Source organism: Oreochromis niloticus, linkage group LG13 (genome assembly GCF_001858045.2).
Source record: "Oreochromis niloticus isolate F11D_XX linkage group LG13, O_niloticus_UMD_NMBU, whole genome shotgun sequence".
NCBI classification, from domain to species: domain Eukaryota; kingdom Metazoa; phylum Chordata; class Actinopteri; order Cichliformes; family Cichlidae; genus Oreochromis; species Oreochromis niloticus.
The window spans coordinates 20,207,246-20,233,912 of record NC_031978.2 but is presented as its reverse complement, the minus strand read 5'-3'; the positions used below and the strand labels follow the sequence as shown (position 1 = coordinate 20,233,912).

The 26,667-nt window shown below is 38.4% G+C and overlaps 1 protein-coding gene across 1 annotated transcript in view; it reads left to right on the top strand.

Annotated features, from left to right (window-relative positions):
* Window positions 1-26,667, top strand: part of eys (eyes shut homolog) — a 160,887-nt gene that overhangs the window by 70,671 nt on the left and 63,549 nt on the right. Inside the window, exons 26-36 of the mRNA XM_025897452.1 lie at window positions 4,869-5,040; window positions 5,394-5,472; window positions 5,934-6,133; window positions 10,410-10,534; window positions 11,139-11,263; window positions 11,701-11,914; window positions 17,933-18,123; window positions 18,262-18,353; window positions 22,540-22,690; window positions 23,812-23,924; window positions 24,217-24,473. Coding sequence (XP_025753237.1) covers window positions 4,869-5,040; window positions 5,394-5,472; window positions 5,934-6,133; window positions 10,410-10,534; window positions 11,139-11,263; window positions 11,701-11,914; window positions 17,933-18,123; window positions 18,262-18,353; window positions 22,540-22,690; window positions 23,812-23,924; window positions 24,217-24,473 — 1,719 coding nt within the window. The remainder of the gene's footprint in view (window positions 1-4,868; window positions 5,041-5,393; window positions 5,473-5,933; window positions 6,134-10,409; window positions 10,535-11,138; window positions 11,264-11,700; window positions 11,915-17,932; window positions 18,124-18,261; window positions 18,354-22,539; window positions 22,691-23,811; window positions 23,925-24,216; window positions 24,474-26,667) is intronic.

The following is a 26,667-nucleotide window of genomic DNA, read 5'->3' as shown; positions in this document are numbered from 1 at the left end:
TCTTTGTCACCTTCCCTTTTCTCTTCTTCACCCATCATTAGTGAGCATGTTCCCTTGAGTGATGGTACAGTGCAATCAGCACTTTATTGCACTTTCCTCAGTCAGCACATTGCTAGATGATGATATTCTGGCCCTTGCCATGTTGTTTGCTGTTAAGGCTTCAGTAAATTCTCGCTCTTGCTGGCTGGACTTGCACCACAAAATGTTGTTGTTGCTGCTGGTATAGTGTTTCCTTATTAATGGCACAGCATGCAATATTGTGCAAACATTTCCAATGACTTTATCAATGGAAGTGTATCAGTTATAAACCAATTATCTCTAACTGAATTCTTCAGATGTAGAAGTATTAGAAACTGTGTCATGTGAGCAGTCAGTGTATGTTTTTCTATTTATTTCTCATAATTAAAAAAAAAACAAAACAACGAATACATTTAATGCATTGAATTGATTTTAATGAATCCTCAATATTAGCACAACATATGTATGGTCATATATAATCACATTGTGAGCAGTTTTTAATTGATCTGGACATCACTTTTAATCTGCTGTGCAAACTAACATCCACAAACAAACAGTAAATGCTTTATAGTCCCCATTAAGGTCTTCAGCTTTATTTTTATTTAGTATAAACAATTTTTTAAACCCTGCTCTGTTCTGCAAGGAATGTGTCCCTGTGCATAATTACTTTTGTTTAGCCCATATGTTTACATAATTTGAACATTAAAGTTAGGTAATGTTAGTTGGTGGGTGGCAAAGTAGTGCAGTAATTAGCACTGCCACCTCATAGCAAGAAGGTTCTGAGTTCAAACCTGGCGCTCAGCTGAGGACTGTCTGCATAAAGTGCTCTATGTGCCTGTGTGTGTGTGTGTGTGTGTGTGTGTGTTTGTGTGTGGGTTAATTGGTGAATCTAAAATTAGCTGCTTGTCTCATTGAAGAACATGCGCGAACACAACTTGTGACACAAAGTTTATTCATTCTTTTTATTGAAATAATATATCTAGCAATAATCATTAGTGTGATCATCACTTAAATGGAAGGACATGTGGAATTTTTCATGTTTTTCACATTTTCACACTCACACTTTTGTATTTCAGGAACTTAAATTTCAGCTTTTTATCTTTTATTTGATGTTGTTTTGTATCTTTGCAGTCATAAACTGTGAATTTCCTTGCTGCTGTATAGCTTTCCTTTTGGCTAAAAGAAACAACTCATCTCTTTGGCACAAGAAATGAGTCGTTTTACATTCAGTGACGAGACAAAATGATAGATTTTGTGTACAGAAAAGGCAGTTTATTTATTCTCTTTCATGAATAAACACAGGAGGCAAAGTAGTTTATTGCTCCCGTTGTCACTTTGTTTACTTTTCGCTCGGTTCGCAAATGAAAAGCTAACCAAATGATTAATGATGGGTCAGTAGTCATTTTTCATCTCTTGATTACTGGAAGTCCCGAAGAGATTTTAGGGTTATTAAATAATCTTTTTTAACCACTTTAGTAAAAAAATAACATCACGAAATCCCTCCTTGTAGAATTATACCAAACACATTCATTTATATTTAATTCCTCGGCATAAAAAGTCACTTACGTGCATCTCTGCAAAGCCGTACCTGCTATAATTTAGACTCCTATGAACATCATCAGTGTGTCTTCCCAACTTGCATTCTGATTTGTTGGCAGGAGGGAGACTAATTTTGTCAGTTTGTGTTATCTGGTGTTTCCTTCCCAGCTTGAACTCTCTCCTCCTCTTCACGTCTTCTGTGATCTGAATGCTATTTTTGTGCTGCCTTTTATAAATAATGAATATTATCAACAGTCTCACTAAAGCTGAATATTCAGCCTTATCTTAAATGTGTCTGATTGCACAGTTTGCGTGGGGGTTTTTGCCCTTGTAGACACTGGGTACTGCAGTCTCAGCATGATCAGCGTTTACAGTATAAGACACACTTTTCCATTAGTTCAGTGCTGCAGTTCAGTGAACCCTCTCAGGGGCACACCACCCAAATTACATTGCACTTGGCTTTAGTAGTCTGTAGCCAGCCAAACCCTTTGATTTTATTTGGAATTTCGTTTGTGGCTGTTACAGAAACAAGAAAATGCATTAAAAAATAACAGTTTTGTGGTTTCTTGGCGGCTTCTTCAAGACAAACTGTAAAGTTTTCACCACAACTACTTTCTAATGAAGAAATACTGTAGTCATGTTTAAAAACGGGCAGCGACATGCCTTCAAGTCTGGTGTAGATGGAAGCAGCTGTTTGAGAACATTACATATCTTTAAATTGTCAGTTTGTATTTGTTTTATTTTTGTATTTTAAAGTTAAAGTTGATTTTATTTTATTACTTTATTGAAATTTTAGTCACCAGACTTATTGTTGTTACAGAAATAAAACTTGTATATTTATATTTTAATTGAGTTTTCTGAAAATGAAAAGTATGGGGAATATTAGGTGTCTGGCCTGGTACAAGCCATCCAGTCCCTGTATAACCATAGTGGGAGTTTGGTGCAGATTGCTCATAATAAGTTGGATTAGTTTCTGGTGGGTGCTGAACTATGCCAGAGACACCTATTGTTATGGATTCTGTCACTGATATCTAGGTGTAGCTATGTGGTGAAGGATCTCCACTTTGGTGTGCTCAGGATCCCATCTATGCTTTTTGCAGATCATGTGTGTCTGTTGGCTTCATCGGGTAGTGACCTGCAGCTTGCATTGGATAAGTTCACAGTGTGAAGCGTCTGGAGTGACAATCAGCACCTGAAAGTCTGGCCCATAGTTCTCAGCCAGGAGAGGGTGGAGTGCCCATTCTGGATCTGGTAGGCGTTACAGTACTACCCCGGGTGGAGGAGTTTAAGTATGTTGAGGTCTTCTCCAAAAGTTGAATCTGTTCATCTGGACGTAGCATTTTGTGGGAGAAACGTTTCGTCACTCATCCAAGTGACTTCTTCAGTCTCAGCTGACTGCAGGTTTCCCCAAACCTTATAAACAGTACATTTGCATAATGACTGAAACCAGCCCACTGAAGGAACAATGGGCTTTGAGGTCAGTTCCTTAATCATAATTATGCAAATTCCCATGACCATTGATCAACAATCACTGACCAAAACCCACTGATCAAAGAACACTGATCAATGGCCATGAGTACCATTCACAGAGAGTTGGGGAATTTTAATTTTTTCCAAAGATGCTGAAGATTCTTTATTTTTTATCAGGAAAAGATTAATGAAGTAGTTGTTTCACCTCTTGTTTTGAACTTTAGTTATTTAACTATCGAATTCCTAAATATTTACTTTCACAAAGTACAATCGGGCCGTGTCTTTATTGTCAGTTATGTGTTGTTTTCCTTCTTGTTTTAGGCCTGCAGTTATATTTTTTCATTTTTACACACTCCATATAGCAAACAGTTTTATTAGTCCCATAAGCCCTATCATCTAAAATCCAATAACCCTCAGAGTTCACATGATATTTTATCGAACGTAGAGGTTTAAAACTTAAATAACTTCAATAAATAGCCATATTTCTGCTCCATGCTTTGAGCCAGTGCTATTAATGCACGGTCATGAGGAAGTTAAAACCACTTTGAATTGAGTGTTTCAGAACAAGCATTACAACTTTCAAGTTGCATATTAAAGAATAATATGGAAGCAAGACATAACATCATTAAAAAGAAAAAAAGAGAAATCCTTATGCAATGTAAACAGCACACCCATGTTTACCATTCCTGCCAGCCTGTGATCACAGTGCATCAAAGTTTAGAAAACAGATCAGAGAGAAAAAACATGCTGGTGAAGCAGCTTTATCTGGACAGTAAGATCACACTGCTAGGAAATAGTTTTGCATCTTCAAGGCTTTAGTCCATTAACTGCAAATTCTTTGCTTCAAATTTCCTTACGTTCCTTAACTTTTCCATACGTTTGTTGACAGATTTTGCAGAAATTTGAAAATAAATGATTACTGGTCAAAGAAGAAATTACTTATCAACTCAGACAATCGTTCTCACAGCACTGCTATTCTCTAAAGCCTTTTGTCTGACCGGCCAACTAATGCTTAAGGCAATATGTCTTGACAGATAACAATGACCACAAGTCTTTGATACTTTGACATGAAATATTCTGCCATTATTCTTGTAAATCCTCATCAAAAAACAAAGGTGAGGAGAGTTTTTGCATATATGTCATCTATACTATGATGTATCTGGAAATAACTTAAAACAGATTTAGTTTGACAGTTTTTAGGTTAAAATTATACGTCTATTGTGGTAACCATAGTCAGTAAGAGATACATAGCTTGAAAAGACAATATAATGCAGCGGTTGCCATTAAAGGATAAAGATGGCGGTTTTTAGTTTGAAATGACAAACTGACAAGTTTTTGTATATCATAGCTAAATTCTCTCTCTGCCATAGAAGCACATGGCAAACAGAGCAGATGATTTGATATATTACAAGAATATTTCCTCATTGCGATAAACATGTTGATAACTGTGTTTTAGAACATGTACAGTTTGTTGTTTCAAGTTAATTAATGTCCACTTTTCAAAACCTGGCTGACAGGTCAGTAGACATTTTAAGAGTTTTTAAAAAAAAAAAACAAATACTACCAAACGCTGTGAACAGCAGGACAGTATTCATTACCTATTCAATGAAATTTCGAGGACAAAACAAGTAGTACGATATTTGAATGTTTACAAGGTTAGAAAAAAGAATCAAACCATACTTGACAGAATCAAACTTACTTCTCCAATTTAAAAAAAAAATGCATAATGTGCTTCTGTGTGTGTGTGTGCATCTGTGTGTCTAACTTTTGGAGTACTGAAGAACTAAAAAATAAGTCTTTCTAATAAAGTAATTCTGAATAACATATATTTCATTTCTTAGGGCCACGTTGTGAAGTTGACGTCGACGAGTGTGTTTCAAACCCATGCCAGAATAGTGGAAAATGTATTGATGCGCCTAATCGATACAACTGCTTGTGTGCGGGTGGCTTCACGGGGCTCCACTGTGAGGCCAACATTGATGAATGCACGTCAACGCCTTGCCTTCATGGGAGGTACACATTTTCTCTCCGTCATTTAAAACAGAAACACAGCAAATTGTGCAGCAGTAGCATGGAATTATTTTTAATTACGCTCCTTGGCAGCGCAGTGAGTGGAGACATATGTCGCATGTTGTAAAGAGCTAATGTAATGCACTTACAGGTTGTCTCAGCGGTGTCTAAATTATAGTCATTAATACTTTTGAAGGTGAATTACTAATTCATTAGAAAGATTACACCCGTCCCTAAGGGTTCTGTATGGACTATACTGCAAAGGACCTCCACAAATAAATGCTTTTTAGTTCACTTTGCACAGCAGTGTAATTTTGATGAATCAATTCTGACCCCGTCTGTTGTGGCTCTCTCAGCTGTGACGATGGAATATATTCATACACCTGTCTTTGTGAATCTGGATGGACCGGCAGCAGATGTGAAACGAACATCGATGTGAGTTGAGTGTAATTAATAAAGCAGCTGTGCGTTGTAGCAACACGTCAGGAGAATTTTGTAAGCTCTGAGGTGGTGTGGCCTTTGGTATCTTTAACTTTATTGACATTCCTACAAGATAAGTGAATTGAACTACCGCGATCATGTGAGCATTGTGCAAATACCCGATAAAGAGGAATTGCTTAGTCTAATGCCTAATTGATCTAAACCACAGCTTTGTGCCGGAACGTAGCGATAAAACATTGAGTTGCTACCAAGGTCTCTGCTGAATCAATAATCTGATCATCTGCATTTTAACTACTAACAATTCATTCTTAATCAAAAGGGTTTTTTTCATTAGTTAAACACCCCTTATGAGCTTTACATCGACAAACGTGTATTTTATGGTTGCATCTTTTTAAAAAGCTCTTCTTGCCACAGTGTCTCGCTCATGTGAATCTTTGGTATTTTCTCATTGACAGGAATGCGCCAGCAGTCCCTGTCTGAATGGAGGCTCGTGTGTCGATCTCATTGATAAATATGCGTGCTTCTGTCAGGTCGGCTACACGGGGAAAACTTGCGAGGAGGATATAGATGTCTGCAAAGACGCCACTTTTAATGTCTCGTTGTGTTTTAACGGCGCCACCTGCAATGATGGCGAAGGGTCAAACTTTACATGCAGGTGAGCTTGGTCACTATTTATTTATTTATTTTCAAGTGTTTGATAAAATGACATTGAAAGGTCGTCCTTGGATGGAGTTATTGAAAGTTGAATGTGCAGCAGCTTACCCAACTGAATGTTTCACATGCATTGCTTTTAAACTGACATCTAAAACCACCGTACCCAGATTTTAATCGACCATTTGCTAACCCCCTCGAGTGAATTGCACTTGACCTTATTATAGCTATACAACCATATCAAAGCGTGACAGCCCTGGCAAGCTTTGAATTTCTCTGATGATTTGTGTGTGGCGCTACTGAAAGGAGTATTTGACTGTGTGTTTACATACTCTAATGTTACCTTCAATCATTAGTGTTAGTGCTAACTAGTGCACCATCGAAGCCAGAAAGCTTAAGGGAATGGAGCTTATTGAACCGCTCATGGACAGTGGGCAGCTTCAGCAGCAGAGGTTAAATATCTCAAAATATTAAATTACATTTCTGACTGTAAACATCAGCATCAAGATTTTGCTGATCTGTGAAAAAATAAAAAAATTAAAAGTATCTTGTCTGGGAATAATAGTGCTGCATTACATCTGTTCTGCCTTCCAGTGCAGCGGTAGAAAATGAATCATTACTTTTTAATTGCAGGCATGTCATCCCTGGAGTGATGAAGTGTATCTGAATACAAGGTGTATGTAGTAAGAGTGTGCCGATTTGACACAGCCGCTCCCTGAATGCCTTGCAGTTAATTACGTTGTCTAACCTTTCGCTGATGTGCTGCTATATGCTCGGTGTCACGATTTATGTGACAATGACAACCACAACTCCACATATGTTGCCGCACTTTCTGAGCGTTATATTGAGGTGCTGAACTGCAAAATGCCTCGCTGCAGCAGTTTTTACGACGCTCCCTTCATTTAAGGTTTATTTGCGTATATGCTGCAAGGAGGCAATGCATATCGTGCATTCACAGATAAATGTGCACACTAAGGGCAAAGTTTGTCTATACACCCACTTCTAGTTATGCAGAGCCAGGCTGCTTTATTACGAACACGTCTGCTGTATAGAACTGTACAGCTGACCTGTGGGTGTGCAGAATAACATGAAATATTATTCCTAGCCAAATCCATGTGTTAATGACATAAATGTGTAAATGTGTGCAGCGCTCTGTCTTTTTTCCTGAATGTTGTGTGAAGCTGCGGGTAAATATTAAAGTCAAAGAAATAAGAAACTCTGATGCATCACCATCTGACCTTAAAACTGGTAGGAAAGGCATCTGCAAAAAGGACTGGTACCTCTCTTTGCTCAAGGTGTAGCTTATCCTGTGCATTTCACCACCTTAAACAATTACCACATGAAAGTATTTTACATTTCAATACCCGTAGGCTTATGCAGTGCAGAGCTGTCTGTTTAAAATAACATTTCAAGAACCAGATTTAAGAATTGTCTGTTCCAGCCAAGGCCTTCTTTTGGTGTTAAAAAGCTCCTGTTGGGATTTACTAAACAGATGCAGTGACAATATTTGTAAGAGCTCCACAACAATTTGGAAGGAAAGTATTTAAATGAATCACACAAACATGATTCATTAAAGTTTATGGCATGCAGTTAACTGCAAATTGCACTAAATTTAATGCCGGCAATAAGAGTGTCTTATTTTGTGTCTGATTTGACTGTGGTGCTCATCATTAGGAGTGTAAATTTCTTTGGAATATCAAGAGGCAATGGAATCAGAAGCAGTGGGTAATTATCAGGGATGGACATCAAAAATGGAATTATTCTATTGTGGCTGCCCCTCATTGATCTGAATTGCCAGACTGTTTCAGAAGAGAAACATGAAAAATTTGCTTACATAGTAAGATTTTGGTTTGCAGATGACTTCTTACCTTATTAGGCTTGTTTTTTTTGATCCGCTAATTTGCGCTGTTTTGGTAGATTGTATTAGTCATTACTGAAATGAACTGGTTTCATCTTTCATTGTTAGTCAGTCACCTGCAGAACGTTCCACTCCAATCTAAGCAGTTTTGCTGTTGCGTACTAACGCTAATTTGCCCACCTGAGCAAGTGAACTTAATTTGAGTCTTCCACAGTCAATGTTTTGGAAAGTCATAAGTTTTAGAGCTTAAAGCTCCAGTGTTTTACCACCACATTCACAGCTTTGAGCCATCCACAGGTGGTTTTCTGAGAACACCTCCCCACTGCATTTAAAATTAGTTAAAACTTACTATATCACAAAAAGATTAGAAACAAAAGGTGTTCCTCTGAAAGGGAAACGCCTGCAAATATTCAATAAAATCAGCCACAAAAGTAACTCCATCTGTGACTTGCAGTTGTATAATTGTCACTTCCAAAGTTAGCATGTGGATTTGTTACAGTTTTTAGTACATTTCCAAGCTTTTTTTGTTTTTATCTAGGGTTGGGGTGGGGTTTCCACTTGAATACAAAGGCCTTGATTAGGCTAATACACTGAATGATGGGCTTAAATATTAAATCAGTCATGCAATATTTTCTTGTCCAAAGTACCTCTATTACAGAGGGTTGTTATATTTGCATGCTATGTGCAAAGTGGTAAGCATCACTTGTTCACCTGCTCAGGAAATGGGCTTCAAAACCACTCCATTCTCTCTGTAATGATGGTCAGCCAAGAGGTCACGCATTAAACCCTTTGCCCATTTTCTGCTGTTACATGATTACATGGACTGGGCTTTATAGACAGCAGTTTGTAACAGAAGTGACATTATCAAAACAGGAGTTAGAGCCTCATGAACGCAACCTACATTTGTTAGCATCCACTGAAACAGTTTCCAGTGGATGTATAACATTTTCTGTTATCAGATTTTTTCCCCAGAGATGTTGAGTGGGTTTGAGGTGTGGCGACTGTGAATTGGGAATCCATGCGAGTCAGCAGACCTTGGGCTTCCTTGGCCTCGGGTAGCTTTGATGCATGATCTGGCTCATTGTTCATCTGGAAAATGACTGCTCTTGTAAAAATCTTAAAGCAAGTAGAGATGACAGCCGCAGAATTGAACGTTACCCCTCTTTGCTCGAGGTGTAGCTTATCCTGTGTAATTTGCCAAGTCAAACAACTACCACACCTTCATATTTTCACTTTGAGTATCTTTGGATGTTATGCGCTGCAGCGAGTGTTTTGGAATTCTTTAGAAACCAAGCTTACCTCGACCAAGGTTATGTTTTTGTTGCGGGATTACTTGCCTGACATCATACAAGCCTGTCCACTTCTTACTTCCTCACAGCTGACATTCACTCTAACTTATTTCCATGGGAGAGCGGATTATTTTTTTCCCCTAACCAATCACCAGAGACTGACATATCAGATCAATGAATCTAAACAAATGCTAAGTCGACACTGATGTGCAGACATGACACGCAGTGGTTATGGTGGAGTTTTAGGAGTGGTGCAGTGAAGTAAAAGTAGATTATTAAGTTGGGCAATTTTGAGGATCAAATGAACAACCTATTACATTTTGGTGGAGATCCAGATCAAGGGGTACATCGTGGATCTTTTTTCTTCCTGTTTTGCACCTGTAATTCAGTTATATGAGCAGCTTGTGAGCAGAAATCTCACTCATCTGTTTTTTGGCCCCCCGACTGCTCGGGGGCCACCAAATGCTGACAAACATTAGATTTGCTAAAACTCCCTAAACGGGCCCACTTAGCCAAAACAAGCTATATCAGGATGTGAGTGTGTTGCAGACTTCTAGTGCCGAATATTGTCATTTTTTTGTACTGTTTCCCTTTTATTATTTTGGAATAAATAGTTATTAATTAACATCTCGGTGCTGGCAAAGGGTCTCCTCTGTCACAGTGAGCTTCTGGTTTTATATAAGAAATTAATGAATACTTGTGGAAAGTCCGGGTTGATTTCGTCTAACTATAAACAGCATCTTTGGTTTGACAGCAGTAAGCTAAGCAGCCAGGAGTGTGCTTCTTAAAGCAGCCCTATTATGCTCATTTCCAGCATAATGGGCCCACTAATATGCTGGAAATGGGGTGATTCATTCTATATAGGGCTTTGGTTATTACTATGATGAGTACTGTAGTAGTTTGGTTTATTTCTGTTTCACTGAAATGCACAAAGTTGTATTTTTCTGGTTTAAACTGTACTGTCTTTTTTTTTAAAAAAGGACCCACAACTTGCAAACACAAAAAAGTTGCAGTATTTTTTTTGATAAGTAATAACAAAAGCAGTTCTAGGATACAGCGTGTCAAACCCACAAGCAGGAAGTGACAGCACTGTGAGACAGCCTCACAGGTTTTAAAGTATGATGTTTTCTTAGCTGTCCACCAGGTTTCACGGGGGATTTCTGTGAAGTGGATGTTAACGAATGTTGCTCAGCTCCCTGCCACAACGGAGCAGTTTGCCAAGATCTTATTAATAGCTACATCTGCCACTGCAGGTCAGGTGAGTCACTCAGATATCCTGTGAATTTCTCAAATCTTTTTTTTTTAAATGAGGCAACCAAAGCAGTTTTTTTTTTACCCTTTTGTAAGACCTTTTGCAGGCAACCTTTGTAGCTCATAAGCAAGATTACTAAACTACAGCCTTAAATAGGACGTCATGTTTTAAAGTGAACTTAAAGCTAAAAGCCCTTTTTTTCTGATATGTGCTAGAGTCCAGTTTACTACATGAAAACCACCTTAATACTTCTAAAATGCCCATATTTGATTAAAAGAGACTGCACAAACTGCCACTTAAGGTTACCCTACTGCCTACATAGTTTCTGTACCTCAAAGCCGTTCAAACGTCATCTCCTTTTTCTCCAGGGAGAAATTTGTAGTCATACAGTACTGAAAAAGACAGTGATAAAAAGACGATACTGCCTCGGCTCATTAAAATGTATGTGGCATCTTACTCTTTAGTGAAAGCCTTTTCTTGTCTATGTATGTGTGTGAACCCAAAAAGAAGCAAATCAATGTAAGAGAATCTGATTGATATTCACTTCAGAGGGTGGAAGTGGGAGAGCCTGGGCTCACCACGGCACTCTGTGGGCTTTTGTTCCTGGCAGGTTGGACAGGCCTTCACTGTGAGGATGACATTAATGAGTGCCTTCCACAGCCCTGCAACCAGGGGATATGCATTCAGAATGATCCAGGCTATGGCTACACCTGTTTCTGTCGTCCTGGATTTGTGGTGAGCCTCTCCACCTTATCCTTTCTATACGTTGTGGTGTATCTCTTTTTTTCCCCATTAAAAAGTTACCATCCTGCACCTTCAGCTCTTGAATCCCTTTACCACTTAGGTTTCTTTATTGTTTATACTCTAATCATTTTTCTCTGCACTTTTAAATGCAGGAAAAGCAAATGCTTTTTAAACATGCACCACTTTCTGTATTTTGTAACTGCTACACTGTATGGGCAACTTGAATCCTATAAAAGTTGGTTGAGAAAATATTTTTTTTATTTAAATGTTGCTCATAAAAGGAAAATAACCTGACTTTGTTGGTTTATTACTAGCATTTGTTTTTAGTTTAAACCGTCTTGTTTTTATTACATAATAGCTCTGTCTTTTATTATTTAAGCTGTAAACATTACATTCCACTTAGTATCTCCACATCGCCACATACACAGGGGAGTAACTGTGAGCACAACTATGATGATTGCCTGCTGAATCCGTGTCCAGAAGCATTTTCCTGTGTAGATGGCATCAACAAGGTCAGCTGCCTGCCTCCTGTTATGAATCCTGTTCCCTTGGCGACTGCAGTTGAGAACATCACTCGCGGCTCCACACCCAGAGTGCCGATGCCGACACTCTTCCCGGCACCAGCAGCTGAGGGGTCCACAGGTATGGACGGCTCTGTGCATTCATGTGAGGACATGCGGCGGTGGGAGTCAGTGAAGATGTAGAATTTATAGTACTTTGTACTCCTCCTCATGTCAGAGAGAAGTGTTTTCCGGTCTGCTACATTTATATGACAGCTCTAATTACAAGCTACTTTTCAGATAAAGATTTTACATAAACATAACACACAGAAAGTTTATGAAAAATGCATTGCTAAGGAGCAAGCCAGTGGTTTCTGATGCGTTTTAGTTAGTAGGAGTTGTTGATACTTCCCTCAAATAGCTGCATGTAAATTCATCCTTAAGGATACAACATGAAAGTCTAAAAACTGAAATGTATAATTCTGTTATTCATTTAAAAGGAAAAAAAGCTGCATTTTCTTCTTTCCTGTCCCATTAATCGTATCACAACCCCTCACATTTATCATGTGACGCTGACTCGAGTGAGTGGAAACTGCAGGACAGTCTTAACCTCTTATTCAACACTTAACATATACACTCACCAGCCACTTCATTAGGTACTGCCTTCAGAATTGCCTTCATTCTTCATGGCTTCAACAAAGTGCTGGAAACATTCCTTAGAGATTTTGCTCCATATTCACATGATAGCATAACACAGTTGCTGCAGATTTGTTGACTACTCATCCTTGATGTGAATCTCCCACATCCCAAAGATGCTTTGTTGGATTGAGATCTGGTGACTGTCGAGGCCATTTGAGCACAGTGAACTGAAAATCATCTTCAAGATACCAGATGTGCACACTTATGATCGGAAAGGGATGGACATGGTCTGGAACGATACTCGGATAGTCTGAGACACTTAAAAAATGCTCAGTTGGTATTAAGGGGGTGAAAATTACATTACAACACAGCTATCAGCCTGAACCGTTGAGGAGCGGATGGATGAATGTTTTTATGTTGTTTGCAGCAAATTCTGACTCTACCATCCGAATGTCACAGTCCAAATCGGGACTTATCAAACCATGCAACATTTTTCCAATCTTCTGCTGTCCAATTGGACAATGCCAGTGGGAATAACAGCCTCAGTTTCCTGTTCTTTGCTGTCAGGAGTAGCACCCATTGTGGTCTATTGCTGTTTCAAGGTTTGAGGTGTTGAGGTGCATTCAGAGATGTTTTTCTGCATACCGTGGTTGAGTTACTGTCACCTTCCTCTCAGCTTGAAGCAATCTTTCTATTCATTTTTCTTTGACCTATGGCATCAACAAGTCATTTTCACATACAGAACTATTCCTCACTGGATGTGTTTTCTTTTTCAGACCATTTTCTGTAAATCCTAGAGATGATTGGGCAGAAACATCCCAGTAGATCAGCAGTTTCTGATGAGCCCGTCCGGCATCAAAAACCATGTCACATGGAGCTGCTGCCATATGGTTGGTTGGTTAGTTATGTGTGTTAACAAGCAGTTGAACAGATATAGCTAAGAAAGTGACCGGTGAGTTTATATAATAAAGTGATACAATGTAGAAACGTATTATCTCAGTAGATAGGAAGGAGCTGCTGAACATTTAATTCATTTCTTATTTTTACATGTGATCTTATCTGCAGGCCTTACTTATAGTGAAGTAATTTGAAACTGCCGTATTGCTTTTTAAAATAAAAGTAAAATATCTGAGTACTCCTCTGGGCTCTGTGAAGATGGATGCTGCAGTATCCTAATAATCTCCAAATGCAGTTTAGTTGTTTGTGAAAGCCAAACGAACAACTTGAAAGGCTGTAAACATTTAAAGTTTCCTTTTTTGCTTCTGTTCAGATTGGTTTCTAATCTTCTGACGTTTTGGTCCTAATGGTATGATTTTTATTTATTTATTTATTTTTTATTTATTTTTTTTTCTTTCTTGTGGCTCTTTCCATAAAAACAACCTCGACTCGATATGATCGTGAGTTTTATTGTATTATATTATATTTAGAGCTCAATGCACAGACTCAGAAATTAAGCTGGAATCTTAATGGCAGTTCTACTCAAATATGGCAGTGTATCAACTTAAATTAGCACTTCTCAATCGAGTCATAGCTCCCATTACTATGCTATTACTTCCATTAACGTTATGTCTTTTAAAAAGTGACATTAAATTATTTAAAATGATAAGCCATTACAGCAATTAATTTGTACTGATGGTTGGTTTTCTGACAAATTACAAATCTATCCTTCCCTTGTCCTTCCTACCAAACACAAGCTTTGCCAGTTTCCAATGCGGGGAGACTCCCACTAAGCTGGCACTCCAAATGTGATTTTTAGAGTCTTTGGAACATAGCAGGCGATGATATATTTGGTTTGATTTAGAGCTTGTTATACTTTGTGCAGCTGTGGTGGAAAAATAAATCCCGCTGAAATCTAGTTTCGCATTTGCCACTGAAGTACCCTTTCTATTTTTATTTGAGAACAGTCATTTCAAAGAGTAACAAGTCCAATCATTATTTCGGGCTATATCCTTTAACACTCAAATGATCGACACAGAACACAATGTGATATATATTGTTGGTATTGGATTCAGTCATCTATGTGAGGGGAGGAATTCGGAACACTGGGCAGATTGTCACTCTATGACAGATGAGGTCTGTCTCCCTTTGAAACTGTTCACAGAACTGTAAAACACACCTATTGAACACAGACAAGCTTGAACCAATTCGGTGCGGCACTCTGAAAATCACTGTGGGCCAAACATAATGGAGTCCTCCCTGCCGCACCTGATCCAGCCCTCGTCCCGTGCGTTAGTTTGGAAAGGGTTAAATGTAAACACCAATCAGCGGTGGAGAAAAAACAAACCCGACCACCTCTATTACATGCGATACGTGCATAATGAAGGTAAATAAGTTTTAAAGTAAGGGGACCCAGAAACTCACGAGTTTATCTAACTAGGTCACCATCTAAACACATGCAGTGCCCTTGGTGCTGCTTGAAATAGACTCAGACAGTGCTCCTTTAAACCTAAAGCTGCTCCCCAAACCTCTCAAATATATGAAGTCAATGGGAATTAAATATAGAGCGGATAGTGAATTTCTGGTAAATTAAACAACCTATTAATATTGCCAGTAGATAATTATCTTCATCTTTATTTTTGATTTAGTTCAGTTTCAAAGCAGTGCTAGCAACAAAAAATGAATAAACCTCATAGAATGAGGTGATTGTCTTCAGGGTTTTTATTTATTTATTTTCCCCCCTCTCACTCCACGTGCAATGATGAGCTCCACAGTATTTATTCTCTACAGTGTGAGAACTGATGAGAATCTAGAAAGGACACTGCTGGTGGAGGGAGGCTTACTGCCGCTAAGCCACGATTTGGTTGACTTTCCTTGAAGAGATCACTACAGCACAGGTGAAGCTGTTATCTTTTCCTGCCACATGTAGCAAAACTGAAATTACTCAAGTTCCTCAAAATCAACTTGATGAGTGAAAAGTTAATCACTTCAAACATGCAGTGCCTGTCTCGAGGCAGTCACCTTGTTAATCTTCGTTTTAACGCACATGCATTTGTTCTCAGTGCCACGCGCTTATGTTTTGTTTTTTGGGGTTTTTTCTCAGTTTGTTTGTAATTTAGATGACGGTGCATGATAAGTGCGCCTATAACTATTCTGATATATTCAGTGACACAGCTTTGCCAGTGAGTCATATTGACATTCACAAGATATGCAGAGTTATGAATATTCATGGGGAAAAGGCTCAGTGAGATGAAAAAGGCAGTGTCTGAATTTATCATTTCAACTCTAGTTTATGGCCTCTGCTTCTGTACAGTAACTGTCAGTGCAGTGCATTGGTGTAATTGTATCAGTTATTTTTAAAACCAGACAACACAGATATAATTAGACACTACATTTAAAAACACATTATATTTAAGATTCATTCTCTACAGGATTCATTTATTGTCTACAGTGTAAATATATTTAGTTAAGTCTTCTTGTAGGTATATTGAATATAAAATATTTTCAGCCGGTTTTTCCAAGTACACAATGACCTTTTGTGTTCCCTCAGGGCTCTGAAATTGCAGAGGTCCTGGAATGATCCTCAGCAGTATTATATCTCTGTCCTGTGACAAGTTCAATCAGTCAGTCTATTACTTTAGCCAATAAATCAGGGACCAAACAGGACTTATATCCTGCCTTTTTTAAATAAATGGGACATTAAGTCTATATCAATTAATTCTCACTGCCCAGAGTCTATCCTCCTATTAAATGATCTTAAGTTCACATTTACTCCAAATATATTTTTCTAGTTGAATATCTCCTGCTTTAACCTGTCTGGCCTCCACCTACACTTTGTGCTGCAACATGGCGCTCCACCACTCTATGTTACATTAAATATGACTCATACCATTTTTCTAACCTCCTTTATGGTCATGTATTAAGACGGGCCCTAATTAAATCTGATCTGAGAGATTTGTATCAACCAATATTCCCAGAAGTGGCAAACTCCTTGGTCAGCAGTATGTTAACAGTGTTTTAAAAAAAAGGAGAAACCTAGTGCTGCATTATCAGGATATGAAAGTGAGGAAACATAAGATAGTTTGCACTGTGTACATTTACTATTTAGATTTAGCATGACTGGTTACTTGAGGCATTCGCATTAAAAAAAAAACCCAAAAAACATCTGGCATGAGAGTGTAAGGTAGTGGTAAAAACAGGAGACCTTTGAAGGAAAAGACTGAAGCTAACTGCTAATGAGGCATGATACTGCCTCCTGGCAGCAGCCTCAGACTGCATCAAAGACTACATCAGACTAAACAAGGCTTTAAAATTAATGAATAGCTTTGTCTCTGAGGGGTAATTTTCCATCATCAGCATTGGCAAACCCTATTGTCAGGAATGAAGCAGTAGACAGCACCGCATTGTTGCTGCATGCATTTATCCTCATTAATTCACACATCGCAGTAGGTCTGTTCCTTATAATTCTTACTTTTGGTTATCGTGTGTTTTTCCTCAGGGTATTGGCCATACTTCTCTTGGAAGAAAATGGAGGTATTTAGGTTAGCTTGTTTGCCAAATGTCCTAAGGGGCGAGCTGTCAGATCAAAGGAGGTCTGGCCTATTAGGACTTGACGTCTAACAAATATTGATAAAGGTCTCACTTGCAGCTTCCCGATTAATCATTGCAACAACTTTAAAGGAGTGTCTGATTTCTCTGTTTTAAAATTTTATATGTATAATTTTTTTCTTAAACTAAGATGAGAGCCAATAGAGTATGAGACAGGTGCATCCAGTAACGCTTTTCATTTTAACAGGCTCTCGGCTTTGACTTTTCTGCAACAAATTCCAATATTTCCTTCAAATGAGAAATATATTGAGCATGAGCACCCTAATGCTTTTCTCCAATTGCAGTCTCAGTCAGTCTTTTAAAGTTGTCAGCGTCACTACCCCCAATAAGCTTGCGGGCAGTGGAACTTTTACTGAAATACCCCATAATTGCCCATTCTCATGGATGATATAAGCCAAGTTATTCCACTATAAAATGAGGCATGTAATAAACTTGTATGAATATGTTCATTTCAGCCAAGACTCCTTTTTCACCTAATATAGTGCCATTTGCATGCTTCACAGCTTTTTGGCAAATAAGACTATTTATAGTACATGTGTACAGTGAGCGAAAGAGAAAATATTTGAAGAGTCCTTAAAGTCTTTTCATCTGCTTTCAAAATAGTAATTATTCACTTTTTGCATCTTCTTTTGACTGTCCTCTCATCTCTTTTTAATGTATTCCATCCATATTTCCAAGATCAATTGATGGATAAAGATTGCATCTACATTCGTGCAGCAACATAGGCAGAAAAAACAGGAAGTCCGTAATGGCGCCAACCACTTGCCCTGCTCAAGTGTCACATTTGGAATCTTTAAAATTGTTAAGGGCCTTTTCTGTATCCTACCCCATGCACTAAACCTCCCTGTAGAGGAACCAAATGAAAAGCTGAATTCTCTTTTCAGGGATCAGTGGAGATTCTCAGTGGAATTTACAGGAAACTTCAGTCCTTTACCTTTTCCTCCCAATTGATCTGACTTTCTTTTTTATGTCCTAGATTCAAGCTACCTTCATTATTTTGGGAATTCATACCTGGAGTTTCCAGGTATTGACCTCAGCACTCTCAACAACATAACTGTGAGATTTCAAACCACAGTGGCCCAAGGAACTATACTATATGTCGACCAAGGACCTGCTAACGGTGATTTCTTTTTCATGAAACTCTTCATCCTCGATGGAATCTTACAGGTAGGTTAAATTTATTGTGTATGACAATATTCAAGTTGTGTATTGTGTGAATGAGTATATTTCCTCATTTTTGCTCTCGAAAGACAAATATTCTGTAATGAAATAAAAAGCCCATGAAGCTCCCTATTAATGTTTCAGTATGCTTTTTGCTGTAATGAAGAGGAAGAGGTTACATGGATTACTACATTAATTCGTGTTAATGATGGCACAGTTCATATTGTAAATATCAGGTATGTATTCTATTTTTTCAAGTCTTAGATTGTAGAGATCTACATCTATCTGTGTGTTTCCCTCCACCCTTTATGAAACGATTATATATATTAGAATAAAAGTCTGAATATGCTGATTGATTGAACCTTGAATATACTGAAAGAAACTTGAATACACAGTATGAAATTAAAGTCTGGGTGTATTCAATGAAATTCAAATATATTGAATGAAACTTGAATATATTGAGTGAAAGACTATATATAATGAAAGTCTGAATGTATTGAAAACTGATGTTTCAGAGGCTTTTGCTCCTTTTGTGTTGTGTTTTAAATATGTAATATAATAGCATATAAAGCAGCATTTCTTAGTACTGAAGACAACACTACAGAAAATGAATATACTATCCAAACTATACCAGTAACATGTTTCAGTTTTGTGCTACAGATGAAGACATTTTGTCACTCATTATAGAAGACTGAATGGACTGAGTCTTTAGCTGGCAATAGCAATATTGACTGCAGGGAAACATCATCCCATTTTAAAGACCCACGAGGTCTGTGTATCTTGTAGCATAAGTCGCATATTACTTTGCCAGACCTGGCCATGAAACGGGCCATGGAGGACCTAGCTTGAGTTCCTAACACATCACTTGTTTTTGCATTATATAGATGAGATGGAAAAAAGACAGTGAACAATGAACAATGGACTAGAAGTCCCCAGGTCCTGATAGGATATATCTGTCATATTTTGCTTCCAATGAACCAGTCTAACTTGGAGATTCTTGTGGTCTCTCAAAGTTTGCCTTTGAAATTGGCTGCTTTTTTACTCATTTTCAGTACTGTCCTTGTCTGACCATTTTCAGAGAAATGTTTTTGTATGTTACCCACTTAATACTGACATATGAATCATCCAAGGATAAAATAAGACAGCATATTTTCACAAACATAATATTGTATTTTTATACCAGCAGTTTGGTTCTCATGAGCCATTATCCAAAAACTTGGCATATATCAGCATGATGTGTAGTGTGTCCTTACATATTTTTTTTTTTTTTGAAAACTGGACATGAGGAGGACAAAACAAGAACTGGCAGGCCTAAAAAAAACTATCTACAGCATCTGAAAGCCATATACTTAAAAATAGAAAAAAATCCAAGAAAAACCTGACACAAGACCTGAGAGATGCAGCAAACCCTTCAGTTGATGCATCTGGTGTTCGCCAAAATCTCATCAGAAATGATTTCAGTGGAAGGATGGCTGTCAAGAAGTCAGTCTAAGGAAAGGGAGAAAATGTTGCGGTATGCCAACTTAGAGAAGTACTGGAATGAAAATCAGTGCAGTGGGTCTTCTGGAGTGATGGATCCAAATATGAAAGTTTTGGTTCAAACCTTTGTCAGTATATACAGAGGAGTTCAAGAGAGGTCAACAATGAGTATCTACACCCATCTGTAAAAGACACTGGAAGGTATGTCATTGTTTTGGCCTGCATTTAACCCAGTAGTGTTGAGGATCTTCTCAAAATTGATTGAGTTCTCACCACAGAAAAATATCATCAGATTTTGATCAACTATTCAACTATCTGTCTGGAAAGCATGTGATTGCCAGCAACTTCTTTTTTCGACATAGCAATGTCCCCAAACACATAGCCAATGCAGTAAAACTATACCCAGATAATACAAAATACAATGGAACACTGTCAGTCATGGATTGGCCTCCCGAGAGCCTGGACATTCACATTAATGAATTAGTGTGGGACCATCCTGACAGAGAACAGAATAAAAGGCAGCCAGCATCCAAAGAAGTGCTTTAAATGTCCTTCAAGACATCTGGTGATTTATTCCTGAGAACTACTTACAGGAATTAAAGGAGAGTTCAGGCTGTGTTGAAGAATAAAACTGGTTATATGAAATATTGATTTTCAAGTTCTTTAGAATTATACAAAAGTCTTTTTGCCTTATATATTGCATTTCTGTAAATGTGTGCATGTTTCAATATTCTTAATAATTGTTCGACCTGAATAGAGTGGCTCAAGATTCAAGAGCTGTACTGCATGCATGGTGAAAAGAATACACATATACCAGAACAGGCTGTAAACGCACTGCTGTTGGATGTTATGTTCAGTCAGCTCATTTTAATGTTGTTTATTTGTATCTATTTTTGTTTCTAAAGATGTCATTATGTTGCAATTTAATGTTATATCTTTTAATTGACAGGGTGCATTTACATCAACATCAACCTAGATGCATTTTAATATGTCTCTGTTTCAGGCATAAGTGCATCCCCTGTTGAGAAAAGGAGTGCAATTACAATGATAAGCTACTTAGGGCCTGGTAATATACAATTTTTCTTTGAATTGTGTGAGCACCTCAGGTGGTATTAGCTTGATCCCCAGTTATTCAGTCATTCCAAGTGTGGTGGATTTTTTTCCTCTTTTTTTTTTTTAGAGAAAGGTTATAACTAAAAACAGGGGGAATATACGTAATTGGCAGGAATCACCAGACTAAGAATTTAGATTTTATTACAAACAGGCAAATGGGCTTTCATTTTGAAGAACTAAAACAAGCGTCAGAATGTGCCTATTAAAATGCATTAGTGATCACTAGCCGTGTTTTATTGGCTGTTCTAAAGTCTTCATTTGCAGTTTTTCATTACGAAAAGATTAACAAGCAAGAGCCGAGCACAAAATCAATGTTTAAATGATTTAAAGTGAGGCTGTGGCCCCTTTAGTTATATTGTTTCTAAGCCCATGTGCAGTCTTGCTGCCAGCCCTTTCCATTATATTCTGACATAAGAAAGATTGTGGTCTAGCTTCAAGACATAGAGTTTATTATGTATGAACTGGAAGCTGAAACAAAGCAGAGAGCAACTCATATCAAACCACTTTACTGTGCATTTGAGTAGAGACGACAAAGACTTTTGAGCATTTCTGACTTATAAAAAAAGTTTCAGATTGTAAAGAGTCAGAAATTAATTTTGGATTGGTGATTGTGACTTTTTTTTTTGAGATGCAAACAGATAAAAGTTGAAATACTGAATGTGACTGAGTATGGTTTGCCAAATGATTTCCTGCTAGAACAATGCTGAGTGGGAAAGTTGCCTCATGATTTTTTGAGGGGGTTTTTTGGCAGGGGGGTTGGCAGAAAGCAGCACTGCTCTAAATATAAAAGAGACCAGTCAGGTTTGAGAGGCTACAGGGCTCCACCCTTCTTTCTTTCCTACAAGAAAAATACAGCAGCAGTAGAAATCAATCATAATGTTCGGTACCAACCCCTTGAGACACTGCAAGAAAGAGAGCTGTCATAACTAGAGGGTTGGGAGTGTGGAAAAATAGTTTCTGGTGTCACAAAGCAAATTCTCTGTAATTGTCTGATGGCTGAGTCCGTCCATCTTTGTCTGATTTGACCCACAGCTACACCACCACGGCCATCCTCAACGTCACCGCCTAACTCATTATAGACTTTTAATATATCTTCCCGTCAAAGACGCTTTTCAATATGTTAAATAGAAACCCAGTGGGGCTGACTTCTCAAGGACAGTGAACACAGTGCCCTCTGGCTGCTGGCCAGGCCGCTCTGGCAGACTGCTTCTAAATTAACCGCTTCTCCATGCTGGCTCTGGAGGAAGGACTTATGCAGCTCGGAGTTGGTGCCCCGAGTGTTTAGCCGGCATATGCAACAGCCTGCAAAGTACAGGCTTAACAAATCAGACTAGATTGCTTCATGGGCCTTCTAACTTCCACTTAGGGAACAAGGAGTATCAGGAGACGCAGTAGAGGGGACTGTGCATCTGTGGCCTGAGTACCCTCAAGCTGCAGTTGGTTAGTCCAGAATCTGCACTTAGGTAATTATCTGCTCTCCCCTGTTGTTTCAGAGTGGAGAATTGGTTTTTGAAATCTATGAATGGCTGTGGGGTGGATCCAAAATAGTTGTGTGGAGACTCGCACTTACATAGGACACCTCGACAAAAACAAAATGGAGTTCAAAGTGTCAGTAGTGAGAAGATTTTTACCATCAGCATTTACTGAAATTACTGGAAGATATGCTAATTATCTACCATAGTACCACAGCATACAAGAAAATAACATGCCCAAAGACAAACTTCTATACAGATAATGCATAATGTTTGATTTATTTACAACATTAATACAAAACACATTTTTTAATGCTTCTTATACATTTTGATCTAATGTGTTCATACTATTTTACAGACAACGCCTGACACCTTGTGAAGCAGAGCTCACTCTTTCTGGCCATGAGAAAATTAAAAGTACTGCAAGCAATTACTGGTTGGGACACATGATCCAAAGAACGAACAATGTCTTCACAGGGGGTTTGCCACAACAGTTTATTCCCAGTCAGGTACAATTTATAATTACTATACACCTATCCACACATGGGTCTGGGTCATGAGGGCAGCAGTCAAAACAGAGAGGTCCAGGACACTCTCCATGACCACTTCTTCCAGCACTTCAGGGGGAAACTGAGACCCAGTGAGAGATATAATCTCTCTAATGTCCTGGGTCTGCCCCAGGGTCTCTTCCTGTTGAGACCTGCCTGAAAAACTTCACTTAGCAGGTGCACAGGAGACATCCTAGTCTGGTGCCTGAACCACCTCAACTAGCTTGTTATAGTGTAGAAATGTAACTGCTGTATTCTGAACCCCTTCTGAATGGCCATGTCTCGCCCTGTCTCTAAGGTTGAGCCCCGACATATTAAGGTGGAAGCTCTCACTATGGTTTACTGGGACAGATAGCCCACAACAATGAGTCAGATAAATTACACTCCCAGAGCCAAGGGATGTGGTCATATACCATCTCTAAGTCTGCAAAGCACATTTAGACTGGTTATGCAAACTCCTGTGCACCCTTAAGTGTTCTTGGAAAGGTCAAGAGCTGGTCTACTGTCTCACAACTTGGTCAAACCTGAGGTTTGACTAACAGGTGGACTCTCTTCTCCGTTACTCTTCCATAGACTTTAACAGGGAAGCTGAGGTGTGGGATGTCCCTGAAGTTGGAGCATACCCTATGGTCCTTATTCTTGGAAAACGGGAACCAAAATCCCTAGTTTCTGAATCCAGATGCACTGCCCCTGACTTCCATGCAATGCTGCGGGGGCATGTCAACCAAGACAATGACTTCTGCCTCAGTAATGGCCAAGCCGTTCCTAAGTCTCTGCTTCCTTCACAGACATGTCAGTGGAGTTAGGGAGATCCTCGGTATATTCATTCCACCACCTAACTGGGTCAGTAGCATTCATTGCATATAATATGGGCAGAGGTCTACATCTCCTTTCTGGGAGTCTGACAGTTTTTCAAAAGTCTTGTTGCATGACCATACCAAAGTCCTCAGTGAGGTGAGGCAAGGCTCCAGGGCCTGATCCCATATTACAATGTTTTTTTTTCTTTGTCTTTTTGTTTTTTAACTGACTGCTTTTAAAGATTCTGAATAAAATTAATTCTCTGCATGTTATGTTTTTTTAAGAAAGCAGAACCTTTCCACAACTACACTGGCTGTCTTGAAGTCATTGAAATTAATAAACTGAGGAGCTTCTTCACATCGGATGCTATTGCTGGCAGCAACATAGATCGATGCAGGTAAAGTCTCTGCATTTTTTGGTTTTTATTGCTAAAAACACTGTACTCACTTTTCCAAGGTGCATTACACTTTGTCCGAAGCCAAGGGGAAACTGACTTGTAATCATGACAAATAACACTTGAATTCTCTACTTCTTTCCGGGATTGCAGTCAAAAATATGTCTATTTGTTAAATGACTGTGCCTCTTATTTACTGAGTAATTTCACTTAATTCAAATCAGAATTTTTAAAAGCCTGTATAATTTATGTCAGATTGGCTTTTGGCCACTCAAACTTTTGATCAATCTTCCAGATTCACTGTGCATGCCATACAAGCCTCCACAACAACTTCCTCAAGTCTGGAAGCTCAATCACCTACCTTTGACACAGTGTTTGCAACAACGTTGGCAATTCCCACACAAGCACCAGAACATCCAATGAATGAACCTCTAGTTTGCCACGACAGTCTTTGCCGCAACGGAGGGACGTGCCTTCAGCTGCAGCCGCCTGGTGAAGCTCAGCTTTCTTGTCACTGTCCGCTTCATTTCACTGGAACGTTTTGTGAAAAAGGTAGGCTTTTGCATTCACCTGGTAGTGTTTACACTACATTCATATACATAATACATAGAAGACGCACAAGCTGTAAAAAGCTTAAAAACCTACTGTACTGTGACCTCTACAGTGGAATCATCAAGAGACAGCCAACAAATTATGTTGGTTAATATATGCTGAGCCTCTTTGGCTAATAGGTTTCACTATGAGGGAGAATAGTCGGTTGCATTAGGAATTTTGAGTGATGTGAATTATTCAGTATATGATTAATGAAATGAAAGATCTATATAAGCAGCTCGAACCATTGGTGTGCCTCTAAGTTCACCCCTAGAACACACTGAGAATGAGAATGTGACCTTGCAGCACTTGTTCAACATTCAGCTGAAGCGTTCACGTCTGTCCCAACCAAAAATATTTATTTTGTACCAACCACTCCGACACTAATACTAGGGAGACGGTAGTACTACACACACATACCAAGGAGCTGTTCCTTTGCAGATTCCTTCACAGTTCTCTTGATGTACCTCCTGACATCCCTCTGTTGCCATGCATGATATCCTGAAAGTGTAAAAAAAAAATAAAAAAAAATGCTTCCTGTATTTTGCCATTGTAGTCAGTTCCTGTCAGGGATAACAGAAGTAACACTAGAATGTGTGAATTAATAGTTTGTGTACTTGATAACGCAAGCCAAGCTGCTGAGAGAAATCTCAAATGCTGTGTTGTGATAGCAATGTGCAGTGCAGTCTAGCTACAATATATGATTAACATTTCAGCATGGATTAAAAGGGTACTGTATTTCTAATATAAATTAAACATGTTGATGGCTAATTACATTTGTTAAATTAACTGTGGTGTGTTTGACCTGTTTCTTGTTACAATATGGTGGGCAATTAAAGTAAAAGTAATGAGGACTGGAAATCAAATGGTATCAATTTAGCCTCTTTCTTTCAGTGGCTGTCCTTTCAGAACTAAGAAAACAGGAGCAGAGGTATAAGGAGTGCTGGTTCCTTGGATGATTTCTACCTATAGTAGAAAAACAATGTTTATTTTAAGGCAAGAGAGCATATGACTAGTAATTTGTGGGGCTCCAGAATGGTTACCTGAAATAGATGGAACCTGTTGCACATTCATTTTAAGCCGTAAATCACTACATCCCCTTATCAATTAGTCCCATCCACTCTAAGATATTAGCGGAAAATAAAGCAGGCAGACATAAAAATTGTATTAAAAAATAAATAGTAGTAGTTAAATATGTTACCGGAAAACTGTCTTTACCATTTATTGATGATAGAGGATGTGCCGTTTTAAAATTTATGGGTGAAATGTCAAATCATGATACAGGAACTATCTCCAAAAGTTGAATCTGTTCATCTGGACGTAGCGTTTTGTGGGAGAAACGTTTCTGAAGACTGAAGAAGTCACTTGGATGAGTGACGAAATGTTTCTCCCACAAAACGCTATGTCCAGATGAACAGATTTAACTTTTGGAGATTTACTTTCCTGGATGATTGAGAATGCATCAAGACGATACAGGAACTAGCAACTACAGTGCTAACATTAGCTTAATTAGCTAACAACAGTCGATAAGAATCTTCCTGTAAAGCCTATTATTTCCTTCTGTAAAATCACAGTGATAAACAAAAAGAAAATTGAAGCCTTTCTTTGTCCATTTCTGCCTAATCTCTTGTTTTAAAAATAACAACAGACAAATTTTGAGTGTTAAACCTGCCACTCGTTTGAGCTGCAGGTGCCATGTGCAAGAACAGGTGGCTAGACAGGGAAAGGGAGAGGACATAGTCAACATTCAGTTGTGAGTAATACCAAAAGCAATGTTCTGCTGGATGAAAATAAAAACAATTTCAAAGGGTCTTTTTTTCTAAACCATCAATTGTGAAACTTTTTCAGTTTTTGCTTATTTGTGTGCATGTGAGAAGATATTACTCGTTCTGAGAAACTCAGTTCTCTGACAGTTTGAATGCGCTCTGTGTGGGCTTTAACTAAATTAGGATCTTTTGATAACAGAAGCCACTAAATGTGATACGTGCAGAGAAAATTTCGAGAGATTTACATTCTTCTTCGCGCTAAAGTTGTTCCAAAAACAGTGTTAGGTTTATGTTTACCTTTGCAACCTTTGTAAATGACTAAATCAGATGGCATAATCTTATGTTTATGAAACACGTGGAACTCTGACAGAACGCTGCTCAAAGCTAAT